Below are 18,866 nucleotides of genomic sequence, written 5' to 3'. Positions count from 1 at the left end.
TAAACAGCGGGGGGGTGGCGGTCACGTGCGTGGAGTGGGGAGCCTGTGCCTCATCTGCGTAATGTCTGCTCGCCACGGAAGAATCTGGTTGGGGGGTTGGGGGGTGGGTGACAAAGAAGAGGGGGTCGGTGGTTGACCGTCAAGCGCCGCAGATGGCGTCTTAACAAGTTGTTTACTTGCACGTCCAGGCTTTGTGATTTGTGTTGTTCTTTTTTTTTTTTTTTTAAGGAAATTGGTTCATTCCATTCTATCACTGACTAACTTCTTCCTTTTTTCCCTTTTATGAGGCTGTTTGTCTTGTTTGGTTTTTTTGGTCCGGCCACCGTTTTTTTGGCGCTCGGGAACAATAGAACTTGTAGCATCTTTGCGCAGCATTAAGATTGCGAAATGCTAGTTTGCTGCGTGTTGCAGGCTGCTTTCAGAACAGCGGGTATGGAAACGCACGCGAGGCCCAACGTCGACAGGCTGCTTGACAGATGCATTCTGGGTAAAGCGTATTTTATGTCCATGCAGAGAAATAACATTACACCCATTTTTCATTCTCAGCTCTCCTCAGTTCAGGCAGCGCATGCATCATATATCGTATACATATCATATATATCGTATATATAATATATAATGACATAGTTGGCTCGTACATTGTGGCGAAGGCGCTGATCAACATATATTTTATCATTTCAGTTCATGCTTCCGAAAGCTCAGATCTGAAATGAAATCTTTCGAAAACTCTGTTTTATTAAATTGCCGCCGACTAATCCACTCATTTACATTTGACTCAGTTAATTATGGGCACAACGTCTCACAGCTCACCTTATTCCCTGACAGGGAAATTAACAGACATCCAGGAATACTGATGTACATGATGCCGTCAGGCAAGTGTCAAAGCAATATTTCAAGTCTTCTGCATTTTCTCTGACCTTTACGCAGCAGGTCAGGGTTCTGGTAGATGGGCTGTGAAAAGGCATGCATTTGGAGGAAACAGGAAGATGGCAACTTTTTTTTTTTTTTTTTTTTTCGGAGTCTGGGCTGATCGCCCGGTCTTGCAGTGTGTGTGTGTGTGTGTGTGTGTGTGTGTGTTTTCCGGTCCTCTGCTACCTCCTGCAACCAAACAGAGCGCCCCCCCGCCACCGCATCTCGGCTCCAGAAGCGGCGGGTTCTATCTGCAGTGCGACGGAGTGAAGATTGCCGACTGGGGGATCATTACAAGGGCCATAAAAGAGCGATTTACAGGACGAGCAGTGAGTGGAGTCAGCGCAGTCTCCGCCCTCCAGGACTGAGGCATGCTGGTGAAAAAGCGCCAAAAAAAAAGGCGATGAATAAAGAGTCCAGCTGGGGGTGAGGCGGGGGGGTGGCGTCCGGGACACGAGGCCACCAGGCCGCTGTGGTGACGACTGCGTCAGGGTTGGACAAAAATAGATTTGAAAAAAAAAAAAAAGAGGCATTAGATTTTGATGTCACACTGAAACAATTTGCCCCCATTTAGGCATGCTGGGCAGTTCATGACGACGGGGGAGGGGGGGATGGGGTGGAGTTGTCGAGGGAGGTGGAGATGGAGCCACCGATGTTCAGGACAATGGCAACAACTCATGAGGTTGTCTCAGGACAGAATTCAAAGTGCAGATTCAGACTCAAAATCAGCAAAGTCCTTCTGCGGGTCAGGACATCTTTTCCTGTTTTCCCAGTAACCTGGCAGGCCACCAGGGGTGCACACAACAAGGGGGGGGGGGGGGGGGGGGGGCTTTCAAGGTATGTTGTTTATGTGAAGTCTGTGTTTTCGAGAGAGAGAGAGAGAGAGAGAGAGCGAGAGAGAGAGAGGTGGGGGGGATTGACTCTCTCTCTCCGAGCACCCCACTGTTCTGCAGCCTCATCAGGCCTGCTGTACCCCTGAATATTGGAAGCCAGTTTATGGTGGAACCCCTGCCGTGTGCGCTCCAAACAAGGCCCCAGTACCCCCCCCCCCCCCACCACCACCACCTAGCCTCCCACCCAGGGCTACACGTCTGAATGTGTGTGAGTGTGTTCACGTCTGAAACGCACTGCCCAGAGTCCCGCGTGCGTGTGTGAATCATGTGTGCAGTGTGGACACACTTGTGAGAGTAAAATTCTGTTTCTCTCTCTCTGCTTTTCTAAAACACTTTGCATTCTGTTTGCTCACAACTTTCACTTTGAGTTAAAAAAAAATAAAAAAAATATTGTTCATTTGTGTTTTCCCATCTCTGAGCAGTACTGCACAGTGGTCTGTGTGGACGGCTGCGGCTGTGTCTGGCAATGATAAACTGAGCTCAGTCCATGCTAACAAGACACTGCAAACAGTTTGGGCTCAACAGTGATTTAGCAAATCAAGAAAGTGGGACATAATAATAATCACCTTCAGACGCTGCACCTGGACAGTGACTTTCCCATTGTGAAAGGCCCTGGATGTAAAATGCACTTTGCCTATGTTTTCTTGCGATAACGCTGATCCTCCAGCTTTTAAATGGGAAGGAAAATCCACCCTGGATGCTAGCGCCTCTCGTCAGAAGGCGTTCGCTAAAGCAGTTTGGGAAATTTGTCACCTCACAGAGGGGAAGTGAGACTTCTCCCAGGTTAGTAACAGCATCGCCAGCAAAGTGATAGTGTTCCTCAGAGTTCTAAAGCTGCCTGTTCCGTCCTCCTCCCAAACTGGTGGCAGATCCAACAAAGCGTCAGCGTTAGCAGGGAGCTAAAACTGAGCAGAGGAATCAACGGAGGGATAAATATTCCATTTTCTGGAGATCTATCGAGTTTCTGGTTGCTCCACTGGAGTCTGAGACAAAAAAAACAAAACAAACAAAAAAACAAAAGACTTGGAGTCTGTATAACAGGGAACCTTTTACCATGCAGGCAATGCGGAAAGTCAGTGTGATTTATCGACCCTTTCCTGAGAACACATCAAATCCTGTTGTCTACGGCCAGCCCTCGTCAGCGGCTGTCCGTTCCGTTGCCAAGAATCGGCAGCGATGGGATTCTAAAACTGAGCACAAAAGACGCACACAAAAAAAAAACTTCCCTTTTCACCCGCAGTCGAGCAGCGAGGAAACTCATAAAAACGGCCATCCCAAAAAGAAACAGCCAATAAAACTACTTGAGCTTTGACACAGTTTCCTGCTTCCCGCCGCCGCTCGGCGCGAACCGCACGCTGACCCGCTAAATGGAGGAGGCACGGCCCATTTTTTAAGCCCGCCGAGGCGGCGAGGCTCGGCGCTGCCGGTCGAGGAAGCGCTGAAGCATCGTGTCGGCGCGGATAAACAGACTTTATGGCGCATTACAGAGGGCGGACGAACACAAAGGCGAGCACACGCGCAGACGCAGGCACGCACAGATACGGTGGACGTGTCAAATTGGAGGCGCCTCCTCTGGATGTCTGCTCGTCTGCAACGCGAGACGTCTGTGAATTTTCGCCCCTTTCGCAGCACTCGAAGCACAAGTTGGAGGGGGAAAAAAAAGCTCCTGAGGCCGAGTGAATTTCTCTGATTCTTTTAGCAGCTCTTATCGGAGCGGCATGTGCAACCTTCCCGCAAAATGTTAAATCTCGTTTCAATGCAAAACATCCGGGGCGGCCAGCATGGGAGGAGAGGCTCTCGGCAGAGACCCTCCGAAAGATATTCTGCAGCACACAGAGCCGTGCGCTGCTGCTGCTGTACAGCCTGCTTTGAAAAAACAACAACAAAAAAAACAACATGGAAAAATAAATAAATAAAAAGAAAGCGCTGTGCCAAAAGAGAATGAATCCAATTTGGTTTGCTTTTTGCTTTCTGATGCAAATGAACGCGTGAGATACGATGAAGAAATGAGCCTCTCTTTCATTCCACACATTTAGGGTTGTTTATCTGGCAAAGTGACCATGAAAACACTGGCGGCCGTGTTCTGAACCTCTGAGCAATACCTTCCGCTTTGATTGATTCCTTGTGTATACATATATATATATATATATATATATACCCCCTTCCCCCTACGACACACGCACGCACGCACGCACACACACACACACACACACACACACACACACACACACACACACACACACACACACACACACACACACACACACACACACACACACACACACACACACACACACACACGAAGTAACGAGGGTCGACTCCAGCCGATAAAAGTGCGACTTTAAAACGGCGCGTTCTGCTAAACACAGCGGCGTTGCCTTGAAGCATCATAAGAAAGTCTCTGTTTGGAACAAAAGTGGGACTATTATGATGTCTCTTTCAATTAAGTGCACGTCTCCAGCTCGGAGCCGCGGAGAGGGTTTCCATCGAGGCTCCAACCCGGGCGCCTGCAAACCTGGAAAAACAAAAAGCCCTCCCAGCTTTTTTAATAAGATGCAGAGAATCCAGAAGGATCTTTATGGTAAATGCCACAACTCATTAGGCTAATTACTCTATCACACATTTACGCCGCCGCTAATAATAAAGTAGGCAGGCAGACAGAGAGAGGGAGTGGGGGGAGCCGCACGTCCTCCTCAGAAAGTTGCCATTCCAGCAATTAGTGAGAAGAAACATTAAAGCCCACACAGACTTTGCGAACAAAATAATTAAAGGGGGAGGAGGGGGTGAGGAGATGTTGATTTTTTTTCTCTCTCTCTCTCTCTCTCCTTTCTTTCCTCCTTTCAAAGCCTATACAGCGTCTGTGTGAGTAAAGAGCCTTGGCAGAGCAGCGTTCTATTCAAAATATAATAAGTGCATTTGACTCTCTGTGGGAGACGTGACTCATGCAGTTGGATTTAATTGCATTTATAACAAGGTAACAAGGTGCATTTAGTCGATGGCTCCTTGCAAATAAATACATAGAGAAAAGAAAAAACAACACAGAACAGAGCGCCGCGGCGAAGACTCACACCCCAACAGTTTGCACCTCGTGGCTGCTGAGCTTCGTGCTGCCTCAGACGTGAAAAAAGGATCAAAACTCTTTAATTGGTCGCCACAATCATTTGGAATGTGCGCAGCCGACTCGGCGTTCTCCCCTTAGATGGAGCTGCCATCCTGTTTTATTCACCCCACCGGGTTCAAGGTCTGCCAGACGTAAGGAGACGAAATCTACGTTCCGGGGCTGTTAATGCGCTATTGCAGTTGAAACTTGGGGCCGCTTGCTCATAAGTTTTACAGGCCGAGGTGACAAAGTCACATGTCCAGCACTTCTTTCTAACTCAAATTGGAAACCAATGACTTTGAACTCAGACGTCCGATTCCAATTTGCATCCACACACACGCGCACGTCAGTGTGGTCACGGTTAAATGTCAAGAGCAGTGTTGAAAATAACAGGGTGTCCAAAATAAGCTGACATGCATATTGAAGTGTATATAAAACAGTCTTCTTTATTTTTTCACTGCCACCTCTTTTTAGCCGGCCGCTCCTGCCGGCTGGTTTGTCTCGTTGGTGTATCAAACTTCATTTTGGCACCGTGCACCACAAGGCTGAAATAGCCTGGAGGGTGGGTGAGGTGCATCGTCCCCGGCTTCCATTCCTTTCCTCACACGGAGACATTTGTTATTTTTATTAGACAGTACAAGGTCATTTCTAGGAGTTTTCATACACGGTCAAAGTACACTTATTATTGTGTCCAGTTGACTTCTTTAAGCGGCCATGAGCAATTTTTTTCACCGTGAGCCAAAACAAAGAGTCTTCGTAGCCCCTCCTTCCTCTCGCTCCGTGACTCCGCCCCCTCCCTGGTCTGCCAGGCCGTGAACAGCCACCAAACGAGCAAAGACGCCGCAAGCGTGTGAATGTTTAGCGAACGCGTAGAAAATGCTAGCGTTAGCTAATACCGCGTTTGGTGATTTCATTCGGTTGCTCTACAGCTCACTGCCATTGGGGTTCATTCAAAGACCATTTAATGTTTCGACCCTTTTCGACACTTTCGACCATCTTGTTTTCAAAAAAAAAAAGAAGAAGTAGCAGCTGCTGCTCGCTATTTATAATGGCGGTGGGACAACACTTCCAATATGCGGGAGGTGGCGGAGATCAACACATAGAAGAGATGTGTGATGGGAGACGAATGAACTAACTGAACCACTGGGACTTCGCACTAAACTTTTTTTTTTCTTTATATCCGACAATGATAAAAATAATGTATAGCCCCTTTAAATTCATGGCCATGTTTTGATCTTAATCAAAATAAAGCATTTTAAATTAGGTTCTTGTGCATCGGTCAGAGTTTGCTCATAGGTTGGCTGCTACTGCTTAGCACGATTTCACCAATGGAACGGCACGGGCCTACTTGGAAAGGAAGTTACTGTCACATGTCACTTGCTGTGTCTCAATTCAGGGCCTGGATCCTTGAAGTACGCATTTTGAAAGGAAGTTGCGTCATAGCACTGCGCAAAGGCTCGTCCCAATTCCCAAGGGTGCTTAGGACGCTCAAAATGCGTACTCGGAATGCGCCCTCGTTTTAGTCGATTCCAAGGATGCACCGCTACTATCCTTCGGGTACTTGTGTATTCCATGATGCTTTGCGTGCTGCTGCAAAGCATCGTGAGATCCTGGGAAGCTGAAATTAATGACATGTACTGGTAAAGACACTTCATATAAATTTAAGTATTGAAATTTTACATACAATATGCAGTTTTAACATCAGGTTTTTATTTATTTGAATATCGAACGACATCGTTAGATGGCTAACCAATGGTTAGCTTGATGCTATAAAAACGTCACTTCCGGGGTTGGCCAGCAGGAGGGAATGGCGGTGACGCAACGAGGAAATATGCCGAAGGCTAGACCGTCCCGGGTGGTTACGGGGAGGTGGGGTTTGGTCCGTCCTTCTAGGCTGGGTACTCGAAGAACGCTTCCTTCAGACAGAGGACACTCGGTCTGAGGGGTGCAGACCCTGAATTGAGACACAGCCACTGTGTGTTGTTATGCTAGGTCATAATGCAAATTTGCAGCAATGAACTCGACAAACAATGACTGTTAACTTGCTTGAGAAAAAAGACAGAGAGCTTTTGATCCAGTCTGCTTTACTCTGTCCATTTACGCTGAACATTTGTGCTAATGTGCAACTTCCTCGCTTTCCTTCTTTCGTTTTTTTTTTTTTTGTCCTTGACTGATTGCAACATAGTAACTAACTTCTTCAGTGTGAGTTCAGGGCACAACAAGGGCACTTTAATCAAGCAGTAAAGTACTGAGAGAGACACATTAATATTAGTGCAGCCTAAGACTTGGAGAAGGAGCGTGTGAGACTCTGTTTAAATAAAGTTTAAATAAGTAAGGACGGTGTACACTGTTATGAGGCTGGGTTTCGATTTTATGATTTTATGTAGCGCAAGAAAGAAAGTAGCGATCCTTCCACTCCACCCCCTCCCAACCAAAAAAATAAAAAAATAAATAACATTGCATGGAAGTGGAATAAAGGGTGTATTTGGACTGAGGATATACCCCCACACAACAGGCAGCAGCACCCGGAGCTGCTCCAAACGTGGCTCCTCACATCAAAGGGAGCCTTGTATCTCAGAGGAGCCGCCGAGGACTTTACAGCCGAGCGCCTCAGGCCTGAGCGCATGGGCTCGCACCTCCTCAGACTGTGGGGGGGCGAGGGGGGGGTAGGTGCCCGGAGGTGGGACCCGAGGAGCCAGGACAGATGGCCCAACGCAGTCTGCAGCGTCATCATTACAGAGCGGCCCGCGCTGGCGTCTCATTGCGCTCAACAATTATCGACTGCACTGTCGGTCTGTTGCCCCGGTGCTGCGAGACGCTCGTCCCACTCGATTAAAAATGCCTGTATTCTGAATAATTCACTTCATAAATAGATAATATAAGCTCATTATAGGGACGCTTCAGTATTCTGGAGATTAGCTCGGAGAAGTGAGGTGTGTGCGTGTGTTTTTTTTAACCAAGTTTGAGGTTCTAGGCAGTGATTGTTTCACTCTTATTTTCTGCACCTCGGAAGGTGGCGCCCTGTCTGGAAATCCTGCAGAGTAAATCATAAAATATGGATGCAATGTCCTTAGACACACACAACTGTGGCCTCTGTTAAAGAAATGAAAGTTTCAAATGAAGCATTAAACTTGAGAAAGTGCAACATAGAACAGAAACACAGACATACAAATTGGTCAGAACGGCAGTTTCTCCTTTTCAGAAATGCACCACAATCTGCAGCACAACAGTAGTTTTATTGTGAAAGGGGGTCTCTGCCACTGAAAGAGTGATGCTTACCTTTGAAAATGGCTGTTGGCGTGAAAGAGAAATAAATTACACTTTACAAAAACATTCTTAACCTTGGGAACAACTTCTGATGCACGTTTTTGTTTCTTTGCAATACAAGATAATTAAATGACTGTAAAGTTTTTTTTTTGTTTTTTTTGCGCATTGTTCGCGCCAGTTGCAGAGTTCAGGGACGTCCTGTTTATTGCCAAAAACTGAATTGTCTATTTAGTGAGTTTAAAGAAAGTGCAGGGAGACGAGAGGCTGCTGATGAGAGTCTCTTATGAATGTGTTTAGCAAAGCCTCTACTTGGTTTACGCCCGACCCTTAAAAGAAAGGAGATGTGCCTTTTGCAAGAAGTAATGTCATGGACAGTTTATAGAAACATTTATTGAAGAGAAAAATAAAAGCAGGACTGAAAACACACAGTTGCTAATTTGGTTGAGACTAGCAGAAAAAATAAAAGCATTAAAGTGGTAACGAGTTGAAAGAAAAGTCCTGGCTTTGGAAAACACGCAGCTCTCGACGTGGCGAGCCTACCTGTAGACGGCCCTCTTGTCGGACTCGAGCTGGGCCTGTGGGTCAAGCGTCACACTGACAGAGGTATTTCCTGCTGCAGAGGCTGCTGGGATGTGGACCTGTGTGGTCTTGGTGTTCTGCTGAGTGTTGCCCGTCATCTGGGGAGACATAAAGCCGAGACCCGAGGCACCTCTTAGATTATTCTGTCACTGATTCCAAAGCCGTGCGAGGAAATTCCTGGAGGGCACGCCTGCATAACGCCCTCAGTGCTCACTGCCACGGGGCTCACAGACAATGCTAACCTGCTTAGTGTTTTGACGAGACGCGAGTCTTGCATGTTTTTCTGCACATTGCCACATTGTTTGCAGCTGTTGTTTTTTTCCCGTTTTACAAAGGAAGCACAGCTGAAAGCAGCCAATAGTCACTCTTGATAATAATACTAAGCACTTAAATCAGGGTGAGCATATTGTGAAAACCCAAAACTCCCAACACGGCCTCTTGGGGATACTGCAGAAATAGACAAAGAAAGTTGCTTAATACAACACAAGGTTAAATCCTATATCAAAGCATTGCTTTTCTGTTTGAATCCAAAAACCCGGATACCAACCGAACAAATATAAAAACCTCTGGCAATCGATGCCCATGTGGTTTTTGTCTTTGGGACAGATTTGCAGACAGTGCACAATGCTTCACAACTTTTGGGAACGTTCCGTTATGTGAGAGTGCAGCGCGGGCAGTCGGTGCATCTTTTTAAGACGAGATAAAAGAAGACAACTTCTGCTTTATTGTCTGTCCTGAAATATGACGGAAATTCTTCTTTTGACCCAAACACATCACCAAACCATCATCAAGATGTTTGAATCATCTTCAACACAGGAGCCGCCGGAGCTGTTTGTGTCATGACACACTGCATGCACACTGACAGGATAATGTATAGCATTAGAATAATAATGCCAGTGGCCCAGTGCAGAATGTTATTATCAATACTATATTTGAAATGCACAGAATTAATGATCTGTGGAATTTTAATTCGCTGCTGATCAAACTTCCGTGTTGCTCTCGGCACCCTCCACCAGCACTTTACTGGAGGTCCAGTAGACATACAGTAACAAATACAACTCCTCTTCTGCCAAAACTAACCCATAACATGCTCAATTTTTTTTCGCCCCGTCATGTTTGTCACTTCAACCTTCATCTCAAAGCGCTCCCAACCTATCTTAATTAAAAAAGAGAGAGCCTTAGAAGAATAACAGGCCTGAAGTCAAACCTTAATGGACGAAGCAAACCCCCTCCCGCCTTTATTTAAAGTGCTGCTGCTTGCGATGCAGGTGAAGTCATTTTCTTTAATCACTTTTTAAAAGCAATAAGGTGCAACGCCGGCCCGATGCAGGCCGACTACAAATGAGGACGTCCGGGGGACTAAATCACCGTCGCCTGTCAGGGCAGGAGCCTCGTAATGAAGCAGTTACAGCGCGAGGAAACAAGGCAGGGGCCGCCGTTCGCTGGCTGAAGGCGGCGGCTTGGCGTCGTAAATCAGCTCCTGTTGGAGGGGGTAAATATTTAAGCGTTTGCTTAACATCTGAGGCTGTACGTTGAGAACGCAGTCAGAGAAACGGTGTAGCTTTGCCCGGGTCCTCGCGAGTGTGTGTGTGTGTGTGTGTGTGGTCCTACCCGGAATCATTAGACAATCTCTTAACTTCCTGTGATGTCGCCCATTCCAGGAAGCAGAGTGACACGCTCAAGTGGTCACCCCCCCCGCAAGACCCTCGCCCCAGCCTGCGTCCCCTCTCATTCGTTTTCTCCGAGGAAATGAGTCCAACAACCCCCCCCCCCACGCCCCCCCCCACCTCTTCCCCAACCACGTCCACCACCCCCACTTTTCTTTTTTCTCCTTATTTTTCCCCCCTCTCTCTTTTGGAGTCGGGGGTAGAATGGGAGGAAGCTTCAAGTCTTAATCCCGGCACCAAATGGGAAATAAATTAGCTTCTTCACACTTAACTAGCTCTCATTTGCATTTGCCGAGCATGCAGACTGCGGCTCTCCCCCGGCGCTAATCCTCCTGGGCGAAGGCAGACGGAGGGTGGCGCGGACAGGGAGGTGGGCGAGAGGGGTCGGGCGAACCCGCTCCGACTCCCCTCGGTGGGCCGGTCGGCGGTGTTGGACAGGGACGCCGACAAGCCAGTCGGGTCAGGTTAATTAGCCTGACCTGTCGGTGGCGGCGGCGCCGCGTGTTGTGCTAAACGCCGCAGGCTCCGCCTTGACCTCTTGTGAAGCGCTTGCAAAAAATTAAAAAAAAAAATAGCGGAATGCGTCCCTCCAGAATTGGTTCATCACTGTTTCCACGTTCAACCTCCACATAATTGATTTTTCATTTTATATAGAAGTTGTTGTTTTATTTCCCAGGCGAGTTAAAGAAAAACCTTTTGAGGTTATTTAACTTGTTAGCTTTGCTGTCAGAATGCAGCTATACACTCACACTTTTCCTTTTTAAAACCTCTGTCATTTAATATTGCTGCTTTACGTCGAGAGTATTGACCACTGCTGTGTTACAGACTAAACGCCGTGACAGCCTCAGAGGAATTAGTTGACCCACTCATGTCAATTCTAATTTAAACACCTTTCCTTTGCCGCTTCATAAGCTAAATAAGAACAGTATTAATCATTGATAAGGTCAAAGCAGTCTTTCAGGAAACTATGCCCCTGTCGAAAGCTAATCCATAGACATTGTTGTCAGCAGTTTGTCAACAACATTCAAATGTAGATTTGCATCATCACAATGTGCCCAGGAGCTTCCTCCATCTTTCTGTGGACCAGGGGTTGTGTATCAGACGGCAGGGCATTGTGTGATGTGATGTGTCAGTGGCGTCTTCATTCATAACAGAACCGGCTCAGTCCATTGCAAAAGTCAATCCTTTCTCTGTGAAACCGGCCAAACCAAGGTCGGAAGCAGGTTAGAGGGCCAGTGCGACCAGGTCAGGGCTTCTGGACAGAAACACTGCACTGCAAAGTTTTGAAATGATTTTCTTTTGGTCCCAAGACCACAATCAAAGTGCCAATAAAAAATATATAAACCTCTAAAGCAACAGCTTTGCATTAATATTAATGTTAATAAAACAGAAAGTGCTGGCCTATCTAAATTCGCATTGACAAAAAAAAAAAGGGCACGAGGTTGATGAGGCTCCTGACCTGTTGGCTCTCCTGGTACGATGGTGGAGGAACGCTCTGGGTGGCCATCATTGTCACTGCAGGTGCTGGGGACGCATGTTGCATCATGGGACGGCTTCACATTCAGACTGGAAGAGGAAATGAGACATTTTGGATTTTCAGTATTTATTTATTTTATATGTATATAAAAAGAGAGAAAAGCACTGAGCGAGCGGCGGTTGCGAGTTGTGTTACAGCAGCCGCCACCAGGTGCTGCTGTGATTAAGTACTAGGCCGTGAGTCGCTGGCATGCCCCCCCCCTCCCCCCCTTTCTCTGTTCACTTATTAATTTCTTTGCCTTCCGCGGCCCCTCCGCTGCAAGCTGGCGCATGATCTGGCGCGGTGCATTAATACCAAACGATCCGCCAGCCACGTCGGCAGAACCAAGAACTGAACAAAATAAATAATCCACAGCTTTTGTTTTTGTTTGTTTTTTTACGCCAATTAGGGACGGCGGCGCTTCCTTAAGAGTCACGGCTGGCTTTTACGCCAACTTAGAGCGGCCGAGTCACCTTTCCCGTCTCTGATACGGCAGGCTGGTAATGTTGTTGTTGTGCTACAACCAAGTCGACGGGGGCGGGGCGGAGTAAAGTGGAGGGGTGGGGGGGGATGGCTAATTAAGGGTCTTGTCGGTGGGCTAATTGCTATTGGCCAGGACCCCACAGGGCTGGGGGGCCGTACCCTGTGGAAAATCTCTGTAACCGTCAACCTTCACCCCCACTGCAGGAGCTAATTGGTTCAGGGTTCTACAACACACACACACACACACACACCACACACACACACACACACACACACACACACACACACACACACACACACACACACACACACACACACACACACGCACGCACACAAAGACCCCCTGCTGACAGCCCCAACTTACTATAGGCAGGGCGCAGTGGGCGCTCCATCCCGAAGCTACGTATAACCTATGTGTATACGCTGCATGAGAAATGTCCTCTAAATTAGCAATTTAACCTGGGGGGGTGGGGGGAGGGGGAGGGGGGGTTGGTGATGAGAAATGTGACGGTAAACTTAATTAAGCCTCCTCTCTTGATCTCGCTGCATTACCTTTAACCGTGGAGCATTACTGGCACTCCTGTGCTCTAATACAACACATGTGAGCGCCACAACGTCAGCTTTCATACGCCGGCCGAGCTCCTCCCTGTCGCAGGAGTTATTGGGTGAGGACGCCCCATAAAGCTCATATAAAAGCCTTGTGTGGCTGTAAAAGGTCAGACGATTAAAGTTGACTGGTGCACTGTCACTGCGACAGGGACGCTCCATTGTAAACTACAGAAAATTCCGGGTATAAAAATGTGTGTGTGTGTGTGTGTGTGGGGGGGGGGGGGGGGTCCTTAATCATGAGGTCATGGCCTGGAGCGAATCCTGTGTATGTGAGATTTGTTTTCAATTAGGAGAAAGCACTGTATCTGTAATTCCATGTATGCCTCTTTCACAAAACTGCAGGGGGAAAGCAAGGAAGGGGAGAACAATCTGGGAAACTGCTATTCATTCATATTCAAGTGTTTGGGGGGAAAATGATAATCTGGTCAAATCTAATGTTTAAGGTCAAGAATAATAATATACATCTCTCATGTGGATCTCCGGTCATGGCAAGGCTTAAAAGGTATTGGAATAAAATTATACTTCACTGCAAGAAATTTGCAGAATTGAATCTAAATGTAAACAGCTTCACATCTAAATCCTGGTCAGACCTCGACCGGAACAGGAATCTTGTGTCTCACTGAACTAAAGATTCCACTTAAGATTGCATTTTATGATGTTGTTGACCTGTACATGAGGAGGGTTTTTTTTCTATCCTTTTCATATAATTTACTACCTCTGCCCTAAAGACTGAAAGAAATGAAAATAAGCCATGCGAGCGAACGGAGCCTCTGTTTACTCTGTGGACAGAAGAGAGTTAAAGGACTATTGTGTCAAAAGCAAACTACTGAAGCAGCTCCGTGCCTCCCCTCATGTTCGAGTCCTGATCTCTGCTGTGATTCCGGTTGCCAGACAGCGAGGGGGCGCCGGCGCGCTGGGCCTCTTTCGAGATCGGCCAACGATACAAAACGCTAGCGAGCTTTCCCGGAAGCCTCGGAGACGGAAGCCGCGGACAGCCGCGTGGCTCCGAGTGACGAGGCATCGGGCGGAGAGCGAGGCCGCTGGAAGTCTGCAGCTGCTGCAGTTGTTCGGGGTGTTTAATGTCAGTTCCATCCCGGCGAGGATTTGTCATTTGCGGTTTTAGCTGCTCTGTAATGTCAAACTGTGCTCGCTGTGATTGCTGCTTGCCAATGCATGAGCGTGTGTATATTCACCGCGACACTGAGTATTTTTTTATTATTTTTTTTTTTTGCTGTTTGCACTGCACTTGTGTTCGCCTGTGTGTGCGTGTGTGTCTCCCCTGGCGTGTTTGTGCGCCACGTCTCTGCGAGCCACTTTGTGTACTGATTGCGTCTTCTGGTTTTTCTGTTCTCATTCCAACTGGTATCAGCTGAAAGGCATCTTCTCCGTTATCAGTCCTCATTTTAATTGCAAATGCACCGAGCGTGTTAGTGATTAAATGGAAAATTGCACATTAATTGATGAGACTGAAGATAAAGCAATTCCAATTACTGCACAGTATTTTAGGCGGCCTCTCAAGTTTCGCCATCCCTCGAAGGAACAAGCCACCGAACGCCAAATTCGCAGGCAGTCGAGCATCCATAAACGCACGTGAGCGCGCACGCACGCACACACATGCGCGCACACACACACACACACACACGCACCGTGACTGCTCAAGCATGGATGTACATACAAGAGCCGACAAGAACACTGTGGAGAAACAGCAACAACACGGTATTTAATTTTAACGCTGAAATTAAAGGGACAACCGCGCGCGTTTAACCTGGAAATTTGCCGCACAAAATTCTCCTTGCGCGAGGGCAAACAACCGGGAGCGACGTAAATTTGTACATAGTAAGACGTAAAAATGCATTTCGTGGAAAAATGACATGTTTGTTCCCTGACAAATGCCTTTGAATTATCGCAGAGTTCATAATGCGAGCAAGCGGGGTTGAACACTGCCTGCGGTGGCAATCAGAATTCAAAAGCGAGCGCGTCGTGGAAAATGAGACGTGGGCATAAAATGATTCCAACAAACATCAAAGGCTTTTGTGAATTCGAATTGGAGGCAGGCGCACTCCTTTTATTGGATTTTTGCGCTGTAAGAAACACTTTTATTCAGCATTCAATTTGCCAACAATTGTCAGTTGTGAATGGGTCTGTGCCGTATTGATGTAAGGTTAGTCAGTGGCAGAGCTGCGGTTTCGCCCCGTTTCCCACACGGCCATTGAAATGAAAATCCATATCTGGTCGCGAGCGATGTGATCAGCGCGTCTGGTCCTCTGCACTTCAACCGTGTCCAAAGGCTCTCGCTGAATGCTTGAGGTTTGAAGGTGAATTCATCGAGCGCCGTTCAGCCTCGGCTCTTTGCGGGCGAGGAGGATCGCTGCCGGACACGGGAAGCGTTCAGAAACGAAAGCGTCCGTCCGTCGAGAGATCAAGGTCTGATCTTTTGGACCTGCTGATTAAAGGCCAAAGAAGCCGCTGAATTATCAGCACTTCAAGTGTAAGAATGGAGATGAGGGAGAATAAAGCAACACAATTGACCTCCTTGGAGCACATTTGATCTTTGAATTTCCATGACACTCCTACACCAAACTCGAGTCACTCCTCTCCCCACCCAAATACAAGCGAGATTCCAAACGGCCGAGTCGATGTTTACAACACAACTTCAAACTGTTCCGCATTCACCGGCCATCCGCATTCCTCTTCCCGTGCAGGCCTCAGCCAAGGGCACTTCCTCCCCAAAGAAAATGTTCCATTCGGAATACAATGCAACATAACTAGCACATTAATCACTTCCTTCATGCTGTGACACGTATCTCCCGCAGCTGCTGCTAACGAATGCTAACATTTAAACACAAGGGTGTAGGCGTTAGCTTCTTTTTAGCCATTTTGAATCGAAGCCACGGTAGCACCCACTGCCTAGGAGAAAATACAGAATCCTTTTCCCTGATTGTTATTTTGTGAAGAGGTTTATGACTAACAGCCGCATAATAGGGAATAATGTTGGTTGAGACAGTTTAAAGGAAAGACGCAGTGGGTGATCTTACTTGTGAAATGACAAGCCGTCGTGATCCGTTGTTCCTTCCCGTGGTTACTTGTCTACCCTTAACACGGAACACACTCGCTCCCTACGGATTGGAAAACCCTTCAGGTGGTTGAAAAAAGAGACACAGGGCACAAGAGAGCGGCAGGCGTAAACACAGCATAGGTGGATAAACAAGGACGAGCAGGAAACAGACGTCTCTCAATGCTAATGATAACACGGCCGTCTAGAACGGGAGTCAAATTGGAAAACAACACGGAGGGAATAACAAGAGGGATGGTCCAGTTGTAGCTGTGCCTGCCACTGACCCACCTGCACCGGTTTGTTTTGGTGGAATTTCAGAGCCCACATTCAACATCCAACATATCATCCTATATATAATCACATTCTCCTGTACATGGCGCCTTCCAGTTACTAATGTCAACGTTATGTTGTCACGGTAAGGAGGTGGGGCGAGGGGGGGTGACAGTCCAACCATGAAGGCTTCTATTAATCTAATTTGAACTTGCCTTTGTCTCTGCTGCTTTGTATTAATTTATTTTTATTTCAGCCTCTACCCCCTTATCTGATATTGATTGCGCTGATTTAATTTATGTGCGTTCTCCTGCCTCGACTCCTGCACGCCCTGATTAAGTCTATCACTGTGCCCTTAGGTTTATTACTGGGGACGGTTTCAGAGGCCATAATTGTTTACTTCACGAGAAAGCCGGGTTGGCTGTCGTTAGCGCTCAGAAGGAAACAGCACGTCTTGGCAAAAGGCCTGAATATCTCCCATGTTGGATCACACAACACTTGGCCCCAAAGCCTGTTTAGTCCTAGAGGAGGCCCATGTTGATAGTGAGGTGAAAGAAACTGACTTTGAATTACTGTGCCCCACACAAATCAATTAATATGTTGAAAGCCTGAAAAAAACAGATCCACAAGCTAATTATCCATCCATCCGGGTGTTTACCAAAAAGCAAAATAATGACATGACTTTCAATTTCTACTTTTTTTTTTGGTATAATCTCTTCCTTAATTGCCTTTCAGTTATTTTTTTTTTTAATTTCCTACAACTGAATTGTATAAAATGCAAAGGGGCCAATATTTTTTCTGTTCTATGAGCTGCTCAGAAACAAAGTTTGTTGCCAAAAGAAAAAACCTCAGGTATGATCAGAAATAATTCACTACAATGACCTGATCCCACACCTCCAACTGCTGATAAACCGTGCTCATACTACAGTGTTTGTACTTAGTATTGATTAGAAGGCAAGCTCTTCTTTGGGAATGCAAAAGTGTTGCATTGCAACAAACAAGTAAAAGCCTGGAGACAGACTTCTGCCTTCATTATCCGCCAAAAAAGCTTTGAAAAAATATAATGAAATAAATTTACAAGGGCAGCAGCGTACGACTCTGGAAAATTACCACCCCAGTCCCAGCGATGCTCATTCCTTAACAACAACAGCGCAAAGGCTCCTCTGATTGAACTACAGATCAATGGGATGTGCGTGGAGAATCTTGAAGCTTTCCATAAATAATATCTTGCACATATTCATGGGATCGGAGGCGGTGCGCACGTGCTCAAGGTTAGAGCCAAATCTGCTTTTTTAAACGTTCCAAACTATTACCCACCGGAGGACCTGCACTTTTTTTCACAGCCGATCCGATATCAAATCCCGGAGGCCAAAGAAGGGAACCTCTTCTTATTAGGCGGCCGTCATTTTGCACATCCCGGCCTCAAACTCTCATTTATTTTGTCCAGTTTCGAGTACGTCTGCCATCTGAAAGTGGGGACGCCACCCCGGCTCGGCCGATATCACGCCTCTTGATGCGAGGTGGCAAAATGAATAAATAAATCAGGTGCTTTTGAATATGAGTGGGATCTAATCATCGCCTGCCTTTTTTTTCTTTTTTTTGCCGGGCCTGATTTACAATGCAAACACCAGGAGGCGAGGCCTTGATGGTGTCGAGTAAAGCAGCGGCGGGGAGGGCAGAATGGTAATGAGACTTCGGGGCTGTGGGGGGGGGGTGTCGGTGGCTGTGTACACATTTGTGGTCAGACCCAAAACGCAGGCCCTGGAAAAGGCGCGGATGAGAGGAAACCCCCCCCCGCCCCCCCTCTAACCATCGAGGTGAGTGAATGCGGGCATCAGCGCAAACACGAGCGCTAAGACGCACAAACGCCAGCGCTGAAGGCGGACGATGGCGAAGCTTCGAGCGGCAGAATCCCGGGGCGTGCACGCACATCCGCGCGCGGCACCACGTGCACGCACAGCCGCGGGCCAAGACGGTCTCACCAGTAGGGGTGTTTAAAAAAAAAAAAAAAAATCTCCCCCCCCAGGCTAAAGCAAAGCTCCACACACACCGTACAGTGAGCGAGGAAGCGGTCCACACTCCCAGACCACCTCATTAACCTGGGCTGGCAGCCCCCACCACTGCCCCTCACCCCCCTCACCCCCCTCCTCCAGGCCTTGCAAACAGCCCCTCCCACCCGCCCGAGCCACACTTGCAATTCATACCGGTATCATTTATTCATCCGCTCCTGTTGATTGAACTGGCCCTCGCCCCCGCAAGACAGATGAGGCATGGATTAGAGGCTCTGCGAAGGATGAGTCCGGCGTGGTGGTGGACATTGTTAATTCAAGGTTCGGCCCAGATCAGGGCCGAGGGTGGCGGCGGAGCGGCGCAGAGGAGCGGCGTACAGCGTCGATTTCCGGGGGAGTCGCGCGGGGCTTATTTTGCGTTCCTGCGGTCGCTTCGGACGCCGCTCCCGCTAGAATCACTGCAAGGTTCTGCTTCCGTGTTCTTGGCCCGGCGTTCCTCCGGCGACAAC

The 18,866-nt window shown here is 47.6% G+C and overlaps 1 protein-coding gene across 1 annotated transcript in view; it reads right to left on the bottom strand.

The window, feature by feature from the left end:
• The window catches only part of pknox2 (pbx/knotted 1 homeobox 2), an 87,259-nt gene that overhangs the window by 25,849 nt on the left and 42,544 nt on the right, over window positions 1–18,866 (bottom strand). The window contains 2 exon segments of the mRNA XM_076020006.1: window positions 8,710–8,846; window positions 11,875–11,981. Coding sequence (XP_075876121.1) covers window positions 8,710–8,846; window positions 11,875–11,961 — 224 coding nt within the window. The 5' untranslated portion in view covers window positions 11,962–11,981.

Source organism: Nelusetta ayraudi, unplaced genomic scaffold (assembly GCF_046127955.1).
Source record: "Nelusetta ayraudi isolate G7.1 ecotype Tasmania unplaced genomic scaffold, CSIRO-AGI_Nayr_v1 ptg000011l, whole genome shotgun sequence".
NCBI classification, from domain to species: domain Eukaryota; kingdom Metazoa; phylum Chordata; class Actinopteri; order Tetraodontiformes; family Monacanthidae; genus Nelusetta; species Nelusetta ayraudi.
This window is presented reverse-complemented; position numbering and strand designations above follow the sequence as displayed.